At 44.3% G+C, this 16,740-nt stretch overlaps 1 protein-coding gene across 1 annotated transcript in view; it reads left to right on the forward strand.

Annotated features, from left to right (window-relative positions):
* The window catches only part of LOC102050380 (uncharacterized), a 38,079-nt gene that overhangs the window by 6,029 nt on the left and 15,310 nt on the right, over positions 1 to 16,740 (forward strand). Inside the window, exons 3-7 of the mRNA XM_055710460.1 lie at positions 1,637 to 1,696; positions 4,329 to 4,561; positions 11,592 to 11,828; positions 13,248 to 13,325; positions 14,582 to 14,798. Of these exons, the coding sequence (XP_055566435.1) occupies positions 1,637 to 1,696; positions 4,329 to 4,561; positions 11,592 to 11,828; positions 13,248 to 13,325; positions 14,582 to 14,798 (825 nt within the window). The remainder of the gene's footprint in view (positions 1 to 1,636; positions 1,697 to 4,328; positions 4,562 to 11,591; positions 11,829 to 13,247; positions 13,326 to 14,581; positions 14,799 to 16,740) is intronic.

Below are 16,740 nucleotides of genomic sequence, written 5' to 3' on the forward strand. Positions count from 1 at the left end.
AAAGTTGTCTCAAAAACCAAGAGTTGTCATCTTAGTAGCTACAGAAAGCTGAGAAATGTTCTGAGAAGCAGATCTTTGGAGAGACTTAGACTTTTCCCCATTACCAAAGGCATGAGCTTATTCATATGGTGCCTCTTGGTATGAGGGAAAGGAGCTTTTCTATCACAGGGAATAAAATCCTGCCGGGGCAATCTGCTTCACCCCACTTATACTCACAGCCTACTGGCCCTGTGCCTCTGAAATGTGGTCTCGCCGGTGCTTTCATAACCCAGCATAAGCTCTTACACTTGAGGTGTGGGGTTTTTTTCTGCACCATGTCTTGCTCTGTGGGGCCATAGCTCACTGAGGTCCATCATTGCTGCCATATGGGTTTTCTGGGGTCTCGGGACAAGTACAGTGCCTTGGGTGGCATCACTTTTGCCCCCATGGCAGAGTGATCTTGATCCTGGAGATGTTTCTGCAGCCTTTGAAACACTGATGTGTTGTGTTGTGCATAACTGTTTCTCTTTACCTGAATAATCATCTTTTGGCAGGGTCTGGCTTGTGAAAAGATGCTGGGAGATTTGCCCTGTGGTGCTGACGGGTTCAAGCATAGCTAGTTTCTGTGACCTGGGAAACAGAGAGTTCAGGACGGTGCACCACTACTGCGAGGTGTTGTGGCAGAAGAAGGGTTACGAGGTTGCGTTCCTGCCAGCATGATTGCTACGTCACCTGCTTAAAAGTTGAAGAGCATCTCTGACTTTATGTCATCATGTATTTGGCACAATACTTTTTTATTTGAGTGTCTGTTAGTTCGGCTGCATTAGGACAGGTGTAGCTGTATTTTAGGTGTGAGCATCGTGAGTTATTTGCAGACTTTGTGCACAGCAACCTCCACAGCACAGACACGCGTCAGGGGCACTCGTGCACCCCACTGGCACACAGGTACTGGTGACCCTCCTTTTTACAGAGTTGGACCTGGCACCTGCGTGTCCTGGCCTGAGAGTTGCTGCCTGGCTTTGCAAGAGCAGTTTGAGAAGCGCTCTGTTTTCCCCGAGGAAAAAGCTGTGTAGAGGGAGTGGCTTTTGGATGCAGTTGTTTGGTGTTGAATGTTTGTCTCAGAGCTTTGAAAGTGAAAATCTGTGGGTTTGAAATATTCTTATCCTTTTCCTCTCAGGCAAGGATTAGCTGTGAAGGGAAAAAGGGAGAATGCACATGCTAAAAATGAATTAGCAGTATAACATTTTTTCAGTTTGAAAAGGTTTCCTTGATAATGCTCAGCCTCCTTTAAAAACCTGTATTTTTTTTATGAAAAAACCCAACAAAACCCAGCAAACATAACACCTGGGTTTTTTCAGTCTGAATTCCTCTTCTGACCTGAGCAGTTACAAAATCATTGTCCTTCTTTTTATTTTCTATTCAGAAACCCCAGCTGGACTCATTGCTGAGAACCTTCTTAAAGCCAAAGAAATAGCCCTCAAAGACTCTCGTGTTCCTGAACAGCTCAAGAATTACTTACAAAAAGCTCTTGATGTTGCTCTGGGACTAGACCCTTACCTGGATGCAATGGCAACTTCAAAGAGGTACAGACACACTTTTGTAGCCTTGGGCTTTTTTTCTGTGATTGTATGCGTATGTTCTTAGATTTTCTGTTCAGAATATGCCATCAACGTGGGGGACAGTGGAAGGAAGAAGAATGAGAATGAACTGCACCCAAGTATGTAGCAAAGTGTGCATGGGCATGTGTGTCTGTGTGTGCCTATGGCCTCGAGGAGAGGAGGTGAGAGCAAAAGGTTCTAACTCTGAATTTTGGAAGATATTCTACCAATTGGCTATGGACTATGGCAATGCTGTGTCGGACCGTATCCTGTGAAAAATCAGCAAGCCAGCCTCCACGCAGTGCCCGCTGAAAGGCTCAAAGGATGAGCCCCTGGATCAAATTGGTGCTGGGATGAATAAAGAATGAAGGAAACCCGCACCTCTGGATGCACCCTGTAACAGCCTATATATGCAGCTTTTATCTCCAAGCGCTCAACAAACATTAATTAATCTGCTAACTAAATTACTCTAGTAACTAAACTAATTAATTAAACTAATTTAAGGTATCATTAATTCAGAAGTCCAACTGATACCCTCATTATTCTTTTTTGAGCTACAGTATATTACCCCACCATGTGGGGTCTGCTAAGCAATTCCCATTTATCAGTGTACATTCTGATATGTGGAAAAAACCAGTTCTGTCTAAAATTGACAATGTGTAAACTGTTCCAGGCTGTGGATTACGGGATCGCTGAGTGTTCGTTCTGTTGCTGAAATAATAGCTGATAGTTGTTTGACTTACGCTAGCTGTACGATAATAGCTATACATTATCTTATTAAAGTTGTTAAAGCATTTGTGAGGGGCAGAAAAGAGGTTATATGAAATGTTCTACACTTTAAGTCTTGGATTATCTGAGTGTGGCTGACACGGGTTATGAATTCTTTCTCATTGTACTGAGAAGTGGTTGGGGGAGCTGGGGGAAAAAGAAAAACGAACCTGAAATAGCTCTAAATTCTGGCCCACACAAGTATCACCAGCAATTTCTGGTGGTTACTTTCTTCAGACAGGGTAATCTAATCTGTCTGGAGGCTATGGACTTCTTCCAGTCATCTGTTCCCTTCTCTTCACAATAGGTAGCATCCTACTTCATCCAGAGGTGTTGTCACAGGCCTGGCTTCTGTGAAATAGCACCTGGAGATACCCTGCTTTTCTCAGCAGTGTCTGAGGAAAACCAATTTTTTTCCTGTCTTGCAAAAAATTTTAGATCTTTTCCCCTATTCTGCAATAAAAACTTTTTTCTGGCTGAAAAATCACCCTAGAGCTGAACAAAACCTGGTCAGGATAGCTGAAGCCATTTACTCCAAATCAGCAGGTAGAGGGACACCTACCTGGGGCCAGCTGGAAATTGGGGCTGCAGACTGGGAACGCTTTGGTCCCATAGCCCCTGTGGCTGGAGTGGCTGCCAGCACTGAGGCAGGCCCATTGCCAAGCTGGGTCCTCTTAGGACTGTAATTTAGGGATGTTTATAATGCTTCTGAGATATTTTTTCTTACTTATGCACAAATGGACCTTTTCCAGGAGTTCCCTCTTGGTTGCTGGTGTGTGTGTTTTGGTTTTTTTTGTTTTGTTTTGTTTTGTTTTTTTCAGGAACCTCAGGTTTTGCATGTTACCATAATGTTGATATTTCTTTCTTTTTCCAGAAAAGCTTCACCTGACTGCGGTGCAGGGGACACTGCGGAGACAGAACCCAGAGCTAGGCTGCAGGAAGAACGTGCTGCTGCCTCTTTGAATGGCAAGTTGGTCAACCGAGAGGATAAAATTGCACCAAATCTTGGTGTAAATGTTATCGCTGAAGTCCATCATTCTCTACTCCGTCTTGCGTCTTGCGTGGGGAAAGGATGAATGCCATGGAAATGCTCAGGAAAATGCAGAAAATTACTTAAAAAGAAAGATAAGAACTTCCTGTAGGCTTTGATCTTCCTTTTGCATGGATTTTCCCTGTCAAATGCATCCCATGCCCTTGTGCACACACTCGTGAGTGCTTTAGCTCACAGTGGCAGCCCCATCACTTAGTGAGCAGCAAAGAGCTGATTGCCCTCACTGGAAGGGGAAGGAACAGAAAAATCAGGTTGATTTGGGTTTGGCGGTGTCTGATAGGGGCTTATGTGCTTTTGTGGTGGAGGTGGCCTGTGGCCAAGCACTGTACCTTTTCGTGTAGCAATACCCAGGTTTGTATCCCTATATAAAGCCTATTACACTAAATCTATTCCTAGATCCATTCTTCCCAGATGTTCCCATCTTTTGAGTAATATATCATCACAACGAAGTACTCTTATAATGTATTACACTAATACATTGTTCGAAGGACACCACTGATGATAAATTTCTTAAATGATGGTGCTGTCTGGGGATAATGACTCTAAGAGCAAATGCAAGGTAATGTAGTGATTTTTTTTTTAACCGGGTTCCAGAAAGAATATGGAGACATCTTAAAGCCATTTTCGTATGGGGGGGATGTTAAAATATGCAATATTTCAAGCACTATTTAACAAGCACTTGAACAATAGCAGCATTGATGATAAAGGTTCTACATTTAAAATGAGTACCTTTATTCTGTTGTCTTTTAGATGCATTTTAGATGAATTTTTGTCAGATTCTGTTGTTAAACCCTTATTTGAAAGTGTTTTAAGATTAGATTTTTTTTTTATTTTTAATGATCACTTAAAAGGTACATCTAATTTTCATTGTGAACAGAGTACGGTCTTTCCTATGGTTTTATTTTTAAATTTTCACTCTTGTCTTTCAACAGGTCAAGTTTTTAGGATGTTTATTCATATGATCAAAGCCAGGAAGATTTTACTAATTGGCAAGCTTAAAGGTTACAGTATCCTTGCTATCGCAGAAGAATTGCCAGATGATGGCAAAATCTTTGCATGTGCAGAAGCGCCGTATCTCGGAGTGAACAGCCAAGAAGCATTTGATTATTCTTCAGATGGTAAAAAGATAAGCATGCGAGTGGGACCCATGGCAGACACTTTGGAGGTAAAATCGGTGGGAAGGGGAGTTTGGGAGCTCTCATGCAGAGCGGATGAAAGAGTTTCAGGCAGGTCCTCTTTCCTGCCCACAAAAGGCTGGTAGTGACCCTAGTTTGCTTGCAAATATGTGAACACACTCTTGTGCTAGAGTTATTTCTTATTCATGACAGTGTAAGATGGGACAGCTCTGTCACACAAGATAGAATTTTTTCTTTCTTAACTAAAATACGGCAGCTTTTTGATCAGAGGACTCGCAAGCTCTAAATGTAGGTCAATAGGCTTCAGTGGCAGAGTTTTACTCGATGTGGGTGGGCTTTGTTTCAGGGTCTCTAATTCCAAATGTAGCATCAGGTCAGTGTATCTGTGCCCTGCTGAGCCAGTTTTTGAGAGGGAAGGCTTGCTCCCAGTGTCCACAAGAATTGAGAAAGTCCTGAAGAGGTCTGTAATTCAACCACAACCTCCTGCTTTCTGCTCCCACTGAACACACTGCGGGCGGTGAGACCCCAAGTTTCTCACATCCAGAGCAACATGACAAGCTTCAGCCAAGCAAATGCATTAGCTGTATTTGCTTCATTCTGCCTAGTGACTTTGTCCCAAGAAAGAGAAAACCTGATGATTGCCAGCAGCTAGAAGAGCCTCACATTTAATTCCGGTTTCTGGATCTCCAGGACATTGCTGCAGGTCCAGCACACTAACAGGTGATGCTCATGTCAAGGTCATTAAATATATAGCCTTTCTATTATTAATGCAAACCAATTTGATCTGATTCCATTTTCAATCTGGATATGTCAGTGTGAGCTTGATTGTAACTTTATTTGCATTAACAGGTACCATATTTGTTTCTAAAATGAAATGGCCAGGAGCTTTCTGACCTCTGGCTTTCATGACCTCCAAGTCTGATAAGAAAGAAACAAAGAGCTTTGCCAAGTATATGAAAAACGAAACGTTACAGATCACCTGCAATGTGCAGCATTTAAAATCCCAGCTCCCCGCAGTGAGTGTGAAATTAATTGAATTGCTGTTGCTCTCTAGTGCCCATTCTGCGCAACTGACTTACTGTGACTGAATTAAAATATCTAGAGGCAGGCAGAGTACATGCTGTGTAGAGATTAAAGAAGGGAGCAAAGACATGAAAATTAAGTCCTTAAAACAGAATGTTGCAATTGATTTTATATCCTCCGATCGCAACGCAAAGGCACATCCTGACCCCAGGTCTGCAGGTACTCAGGACTTCAAATAGCTCTTGGGGCTGCTGCGAGTGGAGATGCTCGTGTTTGGCAGTGCTGCGCAGGATTTCTGCACTGGGCTCTGAACTTCTGTTCCTCAACCTGGCAGATATATTCATTGGTATCAGGGCAATCAGGATTGTGCTACAGGTCTTAATCCACAGTGGCTGTACATGGTGAAGCAATGTATTTGGTGTCCTCTCTGGTGCTTTTGCGTTTTGGGCTCTTTGAGGTTTGCCTGGCTGGGGTGGGGCAGCGTGCTGCCTTTTCCCTCCTCGAGAAGACCAGTTTAGGTTGGAGACCAAGCAGGCTTCCTCCACTGCCATGTGGGCACGCTGAAGGGCAGGAGGATGAGGCAGTCACAGGTGGGGGATGGACCAGGGATTGCACAGCCAAGCTCTCACAGCTCAGCTTCACGGAGGAGGTGGAGAATAGCAGTGTTCCTGTCCCCCGTCATCTGCAGGGAAGCTGGTGGAAAGCAGAGCTGGCTAACAGTTCTTGAAAAGCGTGGTGAGATTCAGAGCAGGAACAAGCTCTGGCAAGGATTGTTTTTGCTGTCATTCTTGTCCCTTTAGAGAAATTAGAGGGCAGAGATGGTCACCCACCACTTGCTCTTTGGACATGTCTGCTCCAGCTTTCTTGCTGTGGTGACTGTGGCTGAATTTTACTTCCAGGCTGAGTGCAGTAGGGCAGGATTTCTGCTTATCTGCTGCTCATCAAATGTTTTGTAGCTGTACAAACTCCTGTGAGCAGAGGATTTGCCTCGCTGCACTGGCTCTTTCAAAGCATTAAAATGTCGTATGGTATATAAATAACACTACCTGTCTGGGAAGCCCTTTTCTGCTGCATGAAGCTCTGATTCAGAAAGTCCAAACTGCCAGAAGGTGTATAATGTACTTCTGCTGTAAAATTAGTCCACCCAAGAGTTACACCCCAACCTCAGGTAGAAGGTACCATCCAAGTGCTACAGGATGTGTCCAGTGCTGCATCCACATCTGCTGTCTATGCCCTTTAGCGGGAAAGCTGCCAGATGCTGCAGCAGTTGCCACAATGATGCAACACATCTGTGCCAGCATGCCTTGGACAACAGGACCTTTGCAGCACCCACATGACTCTGGCTCTTCCATCTACAACCACATCTCCTCAGGGCTGTGGGCAAGCAGAGAGCTGTGGAAAGGCAGCATATCGGTCTGCAGCAGCACGCTGACCAGGCTTTCTGAAGCCTCTTGCTGCCTCTGTGTGTTATCACACAGGGTTGGCCAGTTTCCCTCTTGTCCCAGATCAGAGCCAGCTGCAAAACACCTGGGATTTTGAGCTGTCAAAGATGCTAAATACCAGACAGGAGCTGCAGAGCTCAGGTACACAGTGGGATTTGTTTAGTATCTGAGGGCATGATGGAAAAAACCCACCCTCCCCACGTGCGAGGGACAGACACTGCCAAGCCACGTTAGGTCCTCATAAAGCGTGTAGCTCAGGCACACCATGGCACAAGCCTCTGCACACAGGGACTTCAGAAATTTTTACACAGTATTTTGAAATGTGGACTGAGGGTAAGCCTTTCCTTGGGTGCAGACCTTGATACAGGTGCTTTCAGTGGGAATTAGCTACTTCTTCACTGTGCGCTAGCCCAGCATTTAAAAACCTTTCCCAATAAGCCCCTTAAGTCTAAACTCTGTCGTGCTGTGCCCGAATAATGTGCCTTGCCATGCATCAGCTGTGAGCAAGGGGCCTGATCCTGCACAAAGAGCTTCCTTTAATTCCCAGTGGACTTTGGGTTGAACAATGGATGCAGGATTGAATCCAGAGGGAGTGCAAACAGGCAGGATATTATTCCCATCCATGATTTTGATCCTTCCATTTTAAAATTGAAAATGCAACACAGAAAATAACACCGTGTTTGCAGCAGACTGCTGATTGCAGGGCATTGTGTAAGCATGTCGGGGCTTTCTTTTTTCTTTTTTCCCTCCTTTTACCAGACAGAATAGGTGAAGAGGTTGAGCTGCAGATCTCATTTCTCCTGTTTTGCTGCTTGTGAAGTCTGCCAACAGAATCCACCTTGACAAAGTCAAGGACTCTGCGTTTAATGTTGAACTGAGTGAATAAATTATGCATGAAATTGTGTCGGAGTCTCTAGTGTGTTCTAGAATTGCTCCTTTTGATATGAAAGGTTAATTCAGAAAGGAGTCCAAAATAGCTGGAAATTGTGGGGATAAGTGGATAGTATTCACTGTTGTGAGCTGTTATTACTAGAAATTGCATTCCCTCTCTAGCTTCCCTAGAGATTTAGCTTTGCCGGTGAATATAAACTGTACTCAATAGAATAGCATTTAGGAGTAACAAGAGTGTATGTCCACATACAGTAAAATATTCTAATGGTGTTTTAAAAGGAAGCTCTACTTTTTCATGTATTCTGTGTACCCTAAGGATGTATCGCTATTACATTTAGGTCAAGAACAAGATATAGGGAAGGTAATAAGTTTTGAGTACATCTTTATTACAAATATGCTGACTGTATGATCCATATCAAAGGAGCTGGACAGTCATTTTTTTCTGATTGAGTTTATGTGCGCCTTATGAGAGAATGTTGTCTCTGATCAGGACTCCAATCAGGTTTTCTCTGAGCTTTGGCAGAAGATTCATTCATGTTTTTATTTGGGATGTCCTCTTCCCAATCTTTTGCTGTATCCATCAACAGCACTGCTGTGCCCTTTCTCATGCTCGCTTTTGGTGCATCTTCTCTACGGAATGCAGTACTATAGATTTTTTTCTTTTTTTTTAATCCAAAAGGAAGTTAATGACTAACTGTAAGCAAAAGCATTAATTTTAGCCAAGTTTGCTCTGAATTAAGATACTTCTTGTTGCCATCTGTTACAGTCTATGATGCCTTTCTAGCAAGGAGCAGGGATTGTGCCGTAAACATTCAGGAAATTAGTTTCAGCGGGGTATTTTGCAGGCAGATTATTTCCTTCTGGATCTCAGCTTTCCTCACAGTTGGAGATCTTTGGGCTCTGCCTCTCCCCTAGCAAAGGACAAAGGCATCTCCAACGTGCTGTGAGGTCCCAGGCAGGGTCTGGCCCAGGCTGTTCTGGGAGGATAAGGGTGGTCAATCCCTTTTCTTGAACCCCCTCATGCATTTTGAGAGGGACAGCAGTGAGTTCTCTTTTCCATCGCTGCACTGATATTTCCAGTGCTTAGCTATGCAGCCAGAGCTACCCGTGGAGCAGCTTTTTTTCTTTCTGGCTGTCTTGGTTCAGCAGCAGGTGCTGGCAGTGAAGAAACCCTCTCCAGCATGGTACCCTGGCCATGGTGACCTCCTATCCAGGTGACCTGTGCTCAGCTGGCCAAGGAGCTCCAGCAAACGGAGCACTTTCCCCTTCCTGTAGCTGTTATCTTCTTGTGTAGAGGCAGGTCTAGAGGCAAAGTTGGTTCAAGGAATTTCGTGGGTTCCCCTTATAGGCCTGGAGCTGTTTCCAGCTATGTATGGAAAACTCAACAGCAATCTTGAAGTTGTGGAAACAAGAAGCTTGAACAACGGTAGGGTCCTGGTATGAACTGCAACGCGGTGGTTCAGGCATTTCCATATAGGTGTCTGGCACTAGGTATCTAGAAGAAATGAAAGGTGCCCGAGTGACCTTCTTGGCTGACTGTTCAGCACTCGATGAACTGGGAGAGGAGAAATGCCTTCCAAGCAATGGCCCTGCACACCCAGGCAGTGCAAGGACAGGACAGACGTGTGCTGGATACACATACAGCACAGGCACCCTCCTGGGACAAAGGCTGTGAAGTTAAAAGGTGGTTTATCTGTATCAGAAGATAGATAAGAAGGAGATAAGCTGTCAGCAGGTAGGCAGTACAGAAAGAGGGCTGAAATGAGAGGTCCAGCTAATATCCAAAGAGCTACACAACTCCATATGGACCTAATGAAGTCAATGCATAAAAGTGAGATTCTTTTTCATTAGGGAGCCATACCACGGAGCAGTTAGTAACATATGTTCAGAGATGGCCACATCTGCTTCTGAATGTCTGCCCCCTACCTCCTCCGCCCGGGAAGGTTACAAGTCAGAAAGTAGTGATAAGTCATGATAATTGCTTGAATTTGGCCTTGGCTCTTCTCTCTGGGGAATGAGACCTCTAATCTCTCTTCCTGGTGGACTCCTCCTCCCAGGTTTCATCTTCTGACCCTTCCTGAAGTATCTACGTTGGACAGACTGGCTGAGTTGCAACCTGATATAAGATGCTCTTCCACAGTAGCAAACATGTTCCTGCTGATTTCCCCCAACACAGCTAAGAGGAAGCCAGGGCAAGATTTTCTTACTGGCCATCAAATGAAAAGATGAATCTCAGGAAACCAGATGTCCCAGTTTCTGCTACATTTTTTATAAACCAGCATATATTTGGCCTTAAGGTCATCTTTCATTATAGTGTGGTATCAAAAGGTGTCCTAAATGTGGACTCATGAATGCTTTTGGCAGAGCTTCTGTGCTATCAAGCATCTGCAGTTAAGTGTGACTATCCAGGCTCTCAGACAGGCTTAATTTCTTAACCACTAACAAGCTCACAATGACACCAGTTTGCACAATAGAGTAATTCAGAGCTTCAGTGATCCACTTCCCGCTATTTCCTCCTCTGAATGCCACACTCCCTGCTTTAGAAAAGCTCCTGAAATCTCTGTTTGGGAGCCATCAGCTTCACTCCCGAAAACAAATTAGTTTTTCACATTCTGTTGCCATTTGTTATTGATGCTTTCTCTGTACGTCTCGGGGGATCGCTCATCACTCATTGTGCACAATGTCTCCAAACACAAAAGGGAAATCTGGATGCAAGGAGTACTGTTAAAAGTTGTGGTAGAAACAGTGAGTTCTGGAAAACATAATTGTTTCTCTTTTCACTCAAAATGCCAAGACTTGAAAGCATTTCTGCTTGCCGAGATAGGTGGATGAGCCCTTGTTTCATTGCAACGCACACAGATGCAGTTAAATAGTCCCAGATGGAATCTGAAATATTCCATAGCAGCCTCTTGGGCAGCGAGTGCATTAACTGCCACAGGAGAAGGCTGTAAAGGCTCCCATCTGGTCATCCATCAACACTTTTATACATTATCATCAGCAGCCTGCTTGGAGGGAAGGTGTGCCACATTTCTGAAAATCCAATTAGATGATAGCAGCCAGTTCTCTTTTATCCTCTCTGTTGCTGAGCCATCCAAAGCATTTTTTTAGATTAAAGAAACATCATTTTCCTTCATAGGAGCTCTGCTGCTTTATCTCTATCATGACCTGTTCTTTTATGTGCTTTATAATTCTATTATTAATTGGGTTTTCAACTATTTTCCTGCTACTGAAGTGGGACTTACTAGTTTGCAATTCCCAGGATCAGCCTTATGCCTCCTTTTCCGAGACTGATATAATTGCCACTCTTCAATTTGTTGATAGTTCCTCTTTTGAGGAGACAACTTATTGCAGCGCCTCAGCTGCAGGGTTTGGTGCCAGTCCTCTCTCTTACCCCCATGGATCAATTCTCTTTGACTCTAGATATGCAGATGTTTCTGCTGTGACTCTCAACACCACAAGCTGGGATGAGCCATCCTCTTTTATAATCTGGGGGTTTTTTGAGAGGTTTTGGGCACCAGCATTGCTGAAGAGTTGTTTGCAAAGCATGGAAAACTCCCAAGATCTCCAAGTAATTCTAGCAGTGTTACCTTAGAAGAACTGTGTTCCCTCTGGTTTGGGTTTTATATAAAAGACATTTTAATGGCAAGACTTTAAATTTTCAGGTAAATAATTACTGTTTTCTCCAACATAATTTTTTTTCCAGACATTACATGCTGAGGATGAGCACTTTGATATAGTCTTTATTGATGCTGATCAAAGGAACGCTGTTAACTACTACAGCTTTGTCATGGATAACCACTTGCTGAGAATGGATGCAGTGATCTGTATAGAGAATACACTCATGAAAGGACAAGTCTACCTGGAGAACATAGTTGATGAGAATGTACTAGCTGTCAGAAAATTAAATGCAGTGATTAACTCAGATCCTCGTGTTGAGCAGGTTAGTGCAATGCAATTGGTTAAGGTGCCTGTGGTACTGTATCTATGGATTTTGCAAAGTACTCTTTAAAATGTTTCTTTTGTCGGTGCCATTATGCAGAAGACCTAAAATGAACTCAAATTTTATTATAATTCACCTCACTTGAGTTTATGTATGAGTTTCTATATTCAGAAATGGTCCCTACTCTTTGTCTACATCATATAGAGTGTTAAAGGCAAGATAAAAGTGAAGCACTTAGGAATGAATAATCAGCTCTACAGTGCAACCAAGGAACCACTGTTCTGCTACAAAGGCTTCGGAGGCTGTGGGGCATCACCAGCACAACAGGAGTCAACAAAGTCCTATTCCAACAGGAGAAAAAAAAAAAAAGTAATAGAATGCATAAACAATACACTGTGACTTTAGAAGCAAAATTAGACACACATCCTCCCAGGCTTTAAAAGCGGGTGTGAATGATGCTACCGCGGGGCAGCAGCTACCAGGCTGCAAAGCCTGCTCCGGTGGAGGGGCTGCTGTGGCTGCGGGGGTTCACCGAGCATGGCCAGCTCGCTGCCTGCCCTTCTGCATTGTGAAGCTGGTTCCATGGTGGGACATGGTCTGCCACCTCCCTCCCAGGCACATCCCCCACCCCACCATAGCTCCCCTTGCACGGGGGCATGGGGCTCATGCCCGGAGGGTTTTGGTGTGCACCTCATAGGCTTAAGGTCCTTGTCTACCTGCAGGTCAGATGGCTTCTAGAGGAGCCTCCTGTGATTCTGCATTTATTCTATCATCACCACAACTCCCAGTGAATGCACCAGGAGCAATAGCCTTTCTTTGTAGAAGAGGGAAAGATTAATGACAGTTTTCCATGCCCTGAATCTTACTGTTAGCCATTCAGTGCATGAGCATAACATGTTGTGTCTGTATCCGATGTTCTAATCGTTTGATATTGGTATCGAATCTCCAGCAGAGTGTAGCTTTCATGAGAGTGTGATAATGGTATCAGAGGAGGTAGGTGGCAAAACCTATTCATCTATGGGTGCAGGACAGATGTTGTAGCAAATGCTGAACACCACCAAAGCGTTGCTATTATGGTTTGCTGAGCTCCAAGAATAAGAGTGGAATATCCTCGTGACAGCATTAGCCAGGCAGTAGAAACCCAGAAACCTCAGCAGCTGGCAGTGATTTAGAAAACAGAGACAAAAAATTGCATTTTTTTTCCTAGCGTTTGGGGAAGCTGTGAGTTTGGAAGAGGAATGTGAGCAAATACAAATGCCTGACATATTTGTGTTGGAAGGAATTTCAGCTAAAGAATAGGAGAAAAGCTGCTGTGGTCTAAGGAAGGAAGAGCTATTCTTCATATCAGGGGAATCTGGGTGATAGAAAGCCAGGTACAAAAGCAGTTGAGAACTGTCTGTGTATGCATTATGTTTGCAGATAATTTTACCTGTGCAGAGCGGACTGAGCATCATTCGAAGGAACCCTGCACCTCCAGATGCAGTGATTCGATCCAAGGTGTGTATTTCCTCTCTGTGAGCACTTCTAGGAAAATTTTGACTCTGCTGAGGACAATGACAAAATAATTTCCACGGGTTTGGTGACAAGAGCCCAAACTCACATTCTGTCATGCCATGGTGCTGTGCAGCATGGACTTACCAGCTTAGGACTTGGCACATATTAGCCTCACTAGTCCAAGGTTGCCCTAAAGCTGTTAAATGCTGACTCTTTGCAATGTCTTTTGGATCGGCTGTGCTGGTGCTGTGACAGATCTTTGGAGCAGCTGGCATGCTGCTTGCTGGGTGTCTGTGCCCGGTGCTCTCCATTCCTTCCCGTGCTGGGTGTGTGGGCAGATGGAGCTGGGGCCCCACCGTAATGAACCAATGCAATATGCCTGAAGTAGCTCTTTTTTGCCCCAAAGTGGCACACAGTGCCCTCCTACAGTCTCTGAACTGAGTATTTTCATGGCCTTAGATTTTACTTGTCCTGTGGAAAAGATGGTGCTTTTCTCTTTCTCCATTTTATGTAATGGGTGTCATCCAGCTGTAAGGAAATTCCCATCTGGAATCATAATAGCCTAACTCAGTAAATCCAGACCCAAACATCGCAATTGTTTTGCAGTTTCTGAGTGCTCCCAAAACTACACCCACTAGTAATTTCTGGCATTTCAAACTCAGTATCTTAAACATCTTGTATTTTCCATTTTGATTCCAGCCAGGGGAAATGATGTATGGCAGCTGATCGGCTGACAGCTTGGTTTAAGTTATTGGCTGATATCTTTATTGGTGCACCAGCCTTGTGCAGATATTTTGATTGCACTCCACTTGAGCCAAATCCTGCCTTTGGAAACTTAGTCTCCGTGCCTTCCTGGAGCCCCCTGATCCTGAGGGCAGGATAGGGCCCTGGGGGTGAAATAACTGCAAGACTTAATCAGCCACTTTCTAAGAGATTGTACCTGTCACATCTCCCATGGGAAGCTGGGTCAGGAAATACTGTACCCTACTCTCAAGCGGAGTGATCGGTGCATCTTCCCAAACCACAGCCCTTCTGCTCCATTGTCTTGCACGTTAGTGCTCCTATTGAGCCTAGTATCTATAGGGATAAGGATGCTTTTTGGCTTGAATTAGTCATACCCTTTGTATTAAATAGTGAGCCAAGAAGATGTGGATCCCTGTTTGTGCTCCCACTTCATTCTCACAGGCGGAGTCCTGCATAGCTATCACTTACTGAGCTTTGCACCTCATTGTGCGATGTACATATGTTTGTGTTTATAGAAAGAAGTGGTGAGGGATGATGTCTTCTGGGGCTACAACAGGCGCCTCATCCTTGACCGGCTGCGTTTGGATGGCCAGGTGGCCTATGTCACAGGTGGAGGGCAGGGAATTGGAAGAGCCTTTGCTCATGCGTTGGGAGAAGCTGGTGCTAAAGTTGCTGTTGTGGATCTGGTCCTTGCAAAGGCAGAAGCAGTGGTGTGTGAGCTCAGCCTCAAAGGTAAGCACGGGACTGACCTGCAGGTCCTGCTGTACACAGTCTGGTGATGAGTGCTGTAATGGGCTGCTTTCCTTGTTCAAACCTGACCCTTTCTCTGCAGAGCAGTCATGTTCCATCCGGCCCTGATGGGCAATAGGTTAGAGCAGAGGATTTTCAAACAGCAAATACATGCCATGGTCACACAGCTTCTCCTGCTCAGGCTGGATGTTAGTGTTGTCTCAGCAAACAGTCGTCAAGATCACATCATCTGTGAGAGTTATTTATCAATATAAACTCAAGCAGAGAGGCAAAGTGATCCAAACAAAATTCCTTACCAGCAGTGCCCAAAGGAAACCACAGCAGTGAGCCATGACTGACAGGGACAGCGAAGGGCCACCCCTCGCACACGGTGGCTGTATGACCTGCGTTGCACAACCAGAGGTGGTGTTCTTCTGACCAAACTGTGCAGGGGCTAGGGCACCTGGAGCTTCACTAAGGATGGATGACAGGCATGGCCTACAAAGCCATAAGCACACACCCCCTCCCTGGCACCGCTTTGGTACCTAATGTCTGGACCATGAGCCAAAACTTGAAGACAAGATAGAGGTATTGTCAGCCTAAAACTCATTATGCCCTCAACCTGAAGCAAAGTCACTTCTGAAACCCTCAGCTCTAGTTCTTTCAAACATGCATGCAAGGTCAGAAATAGGAAGACAATACTAATAGACATAAGTAAAATCCCAAATAAGAGGTAAAATCCTCTACCAGCCACTTCTATTTTAGCAGTAAAAACAGAAAATGTAACATTAAATGGAATTTCCCCCTAGAGTCAGGCTAAACTGCAATTGTAAAAGGGAAAAAGAAAACTGGAAATATAATTTTAATGACAAAAGAAAGGAAGTGTCGCTCATTTTATAATTCCTTTTGTGAGATTACAACTGAGCCTTCTTCAAAGTTCTGTACTTCATTGCCTCTAAAGACAGAGCTTTACCCAGGAAATGTTCACATTCCCGTTTGGATAAAGTCACTGGTGTGTTTCCACTCTGACTTCAGAAAGGGATTGGGCCATAGGAAACTGTATTCTCCAACAAAACCAGCCCCTGCAGATGTATTTCTATTACCCAGCCTCAATCAGCTTCCTGAGGAAGGGACGAGGAATGGTTCAGTTCTGGTTTCGATATCATCCTGAGCCTCCTCAGTGAATTTCTTAAACAAAAAGTCTCAGTCTGTAGGACTGCAGCTCTAGCAAGCAGGAGACACTTTACTTTGAGTATCAGCATAATGGTTAAAGCTTTGATTGCTGGTCTGATCCCAAATAACGACCTAGAATAGCAAGTATCCAGCTCCTATTACAAATTCTTCAGTCATCCAGTCCCTCCTTCCCTGAAGCTTTTCATTTTCTTATGCACTGAAGCCATATGGTCTTGGCACGAAGTAGCTGTGCCCTACAAGTTAACTTGCCTTTTGGACATTTTTTCACAGTGAGATCCTGCATATCAAGTAGAGCTATTTGGATAGAAATGGGCTACTTGATAGAGCCATGAGACCTGGGATGCCAACAGCCTATTTGAGTTTGATCATCCATCCTTCAGCAGCTGCCCTACATCTCTGCTCCTTCACCAGTGGGCTGCAAGCCCGGAGGAGATGGGTGGGGGTGTGTGCATTACAAAATGCAGTTGGAGGGGTCATGAGGCATAGCAAATATTATCGCAGTCTAAAGTAAAGAAAACCTTGCTTCTCAGTCTTTACACATCTTTATCCTTTGAGGTCAAATATTCTCTATCAACTTGACCAGTGCAGCTGCTCAGGGCACATCTATTCCAACTCATGATGGTTTTTGAGGTTTCAAATTTATTGTCATTCCTTGTTGGAACAAAACCCAAACTTTGTAATGCCTTTGTGAAAGGGAATTATATCCAAATGCCCGTTTTTGGAAAGGATCTGAAAAGGTCAGGTTTTCAAT

Source organism: Falco cherrug, chromosome 4, assembly GCF_023634085.1.
Source record: "Falco cherrug isolate bFalChe1 chromosome 4, bFalChe1.pri, whole genome shotgun sequence".
NCBI lineage: Eukaryota > Metazoa > Chordata > Aves > Falconiformes > Falconidae > Falco > Falco cherrug.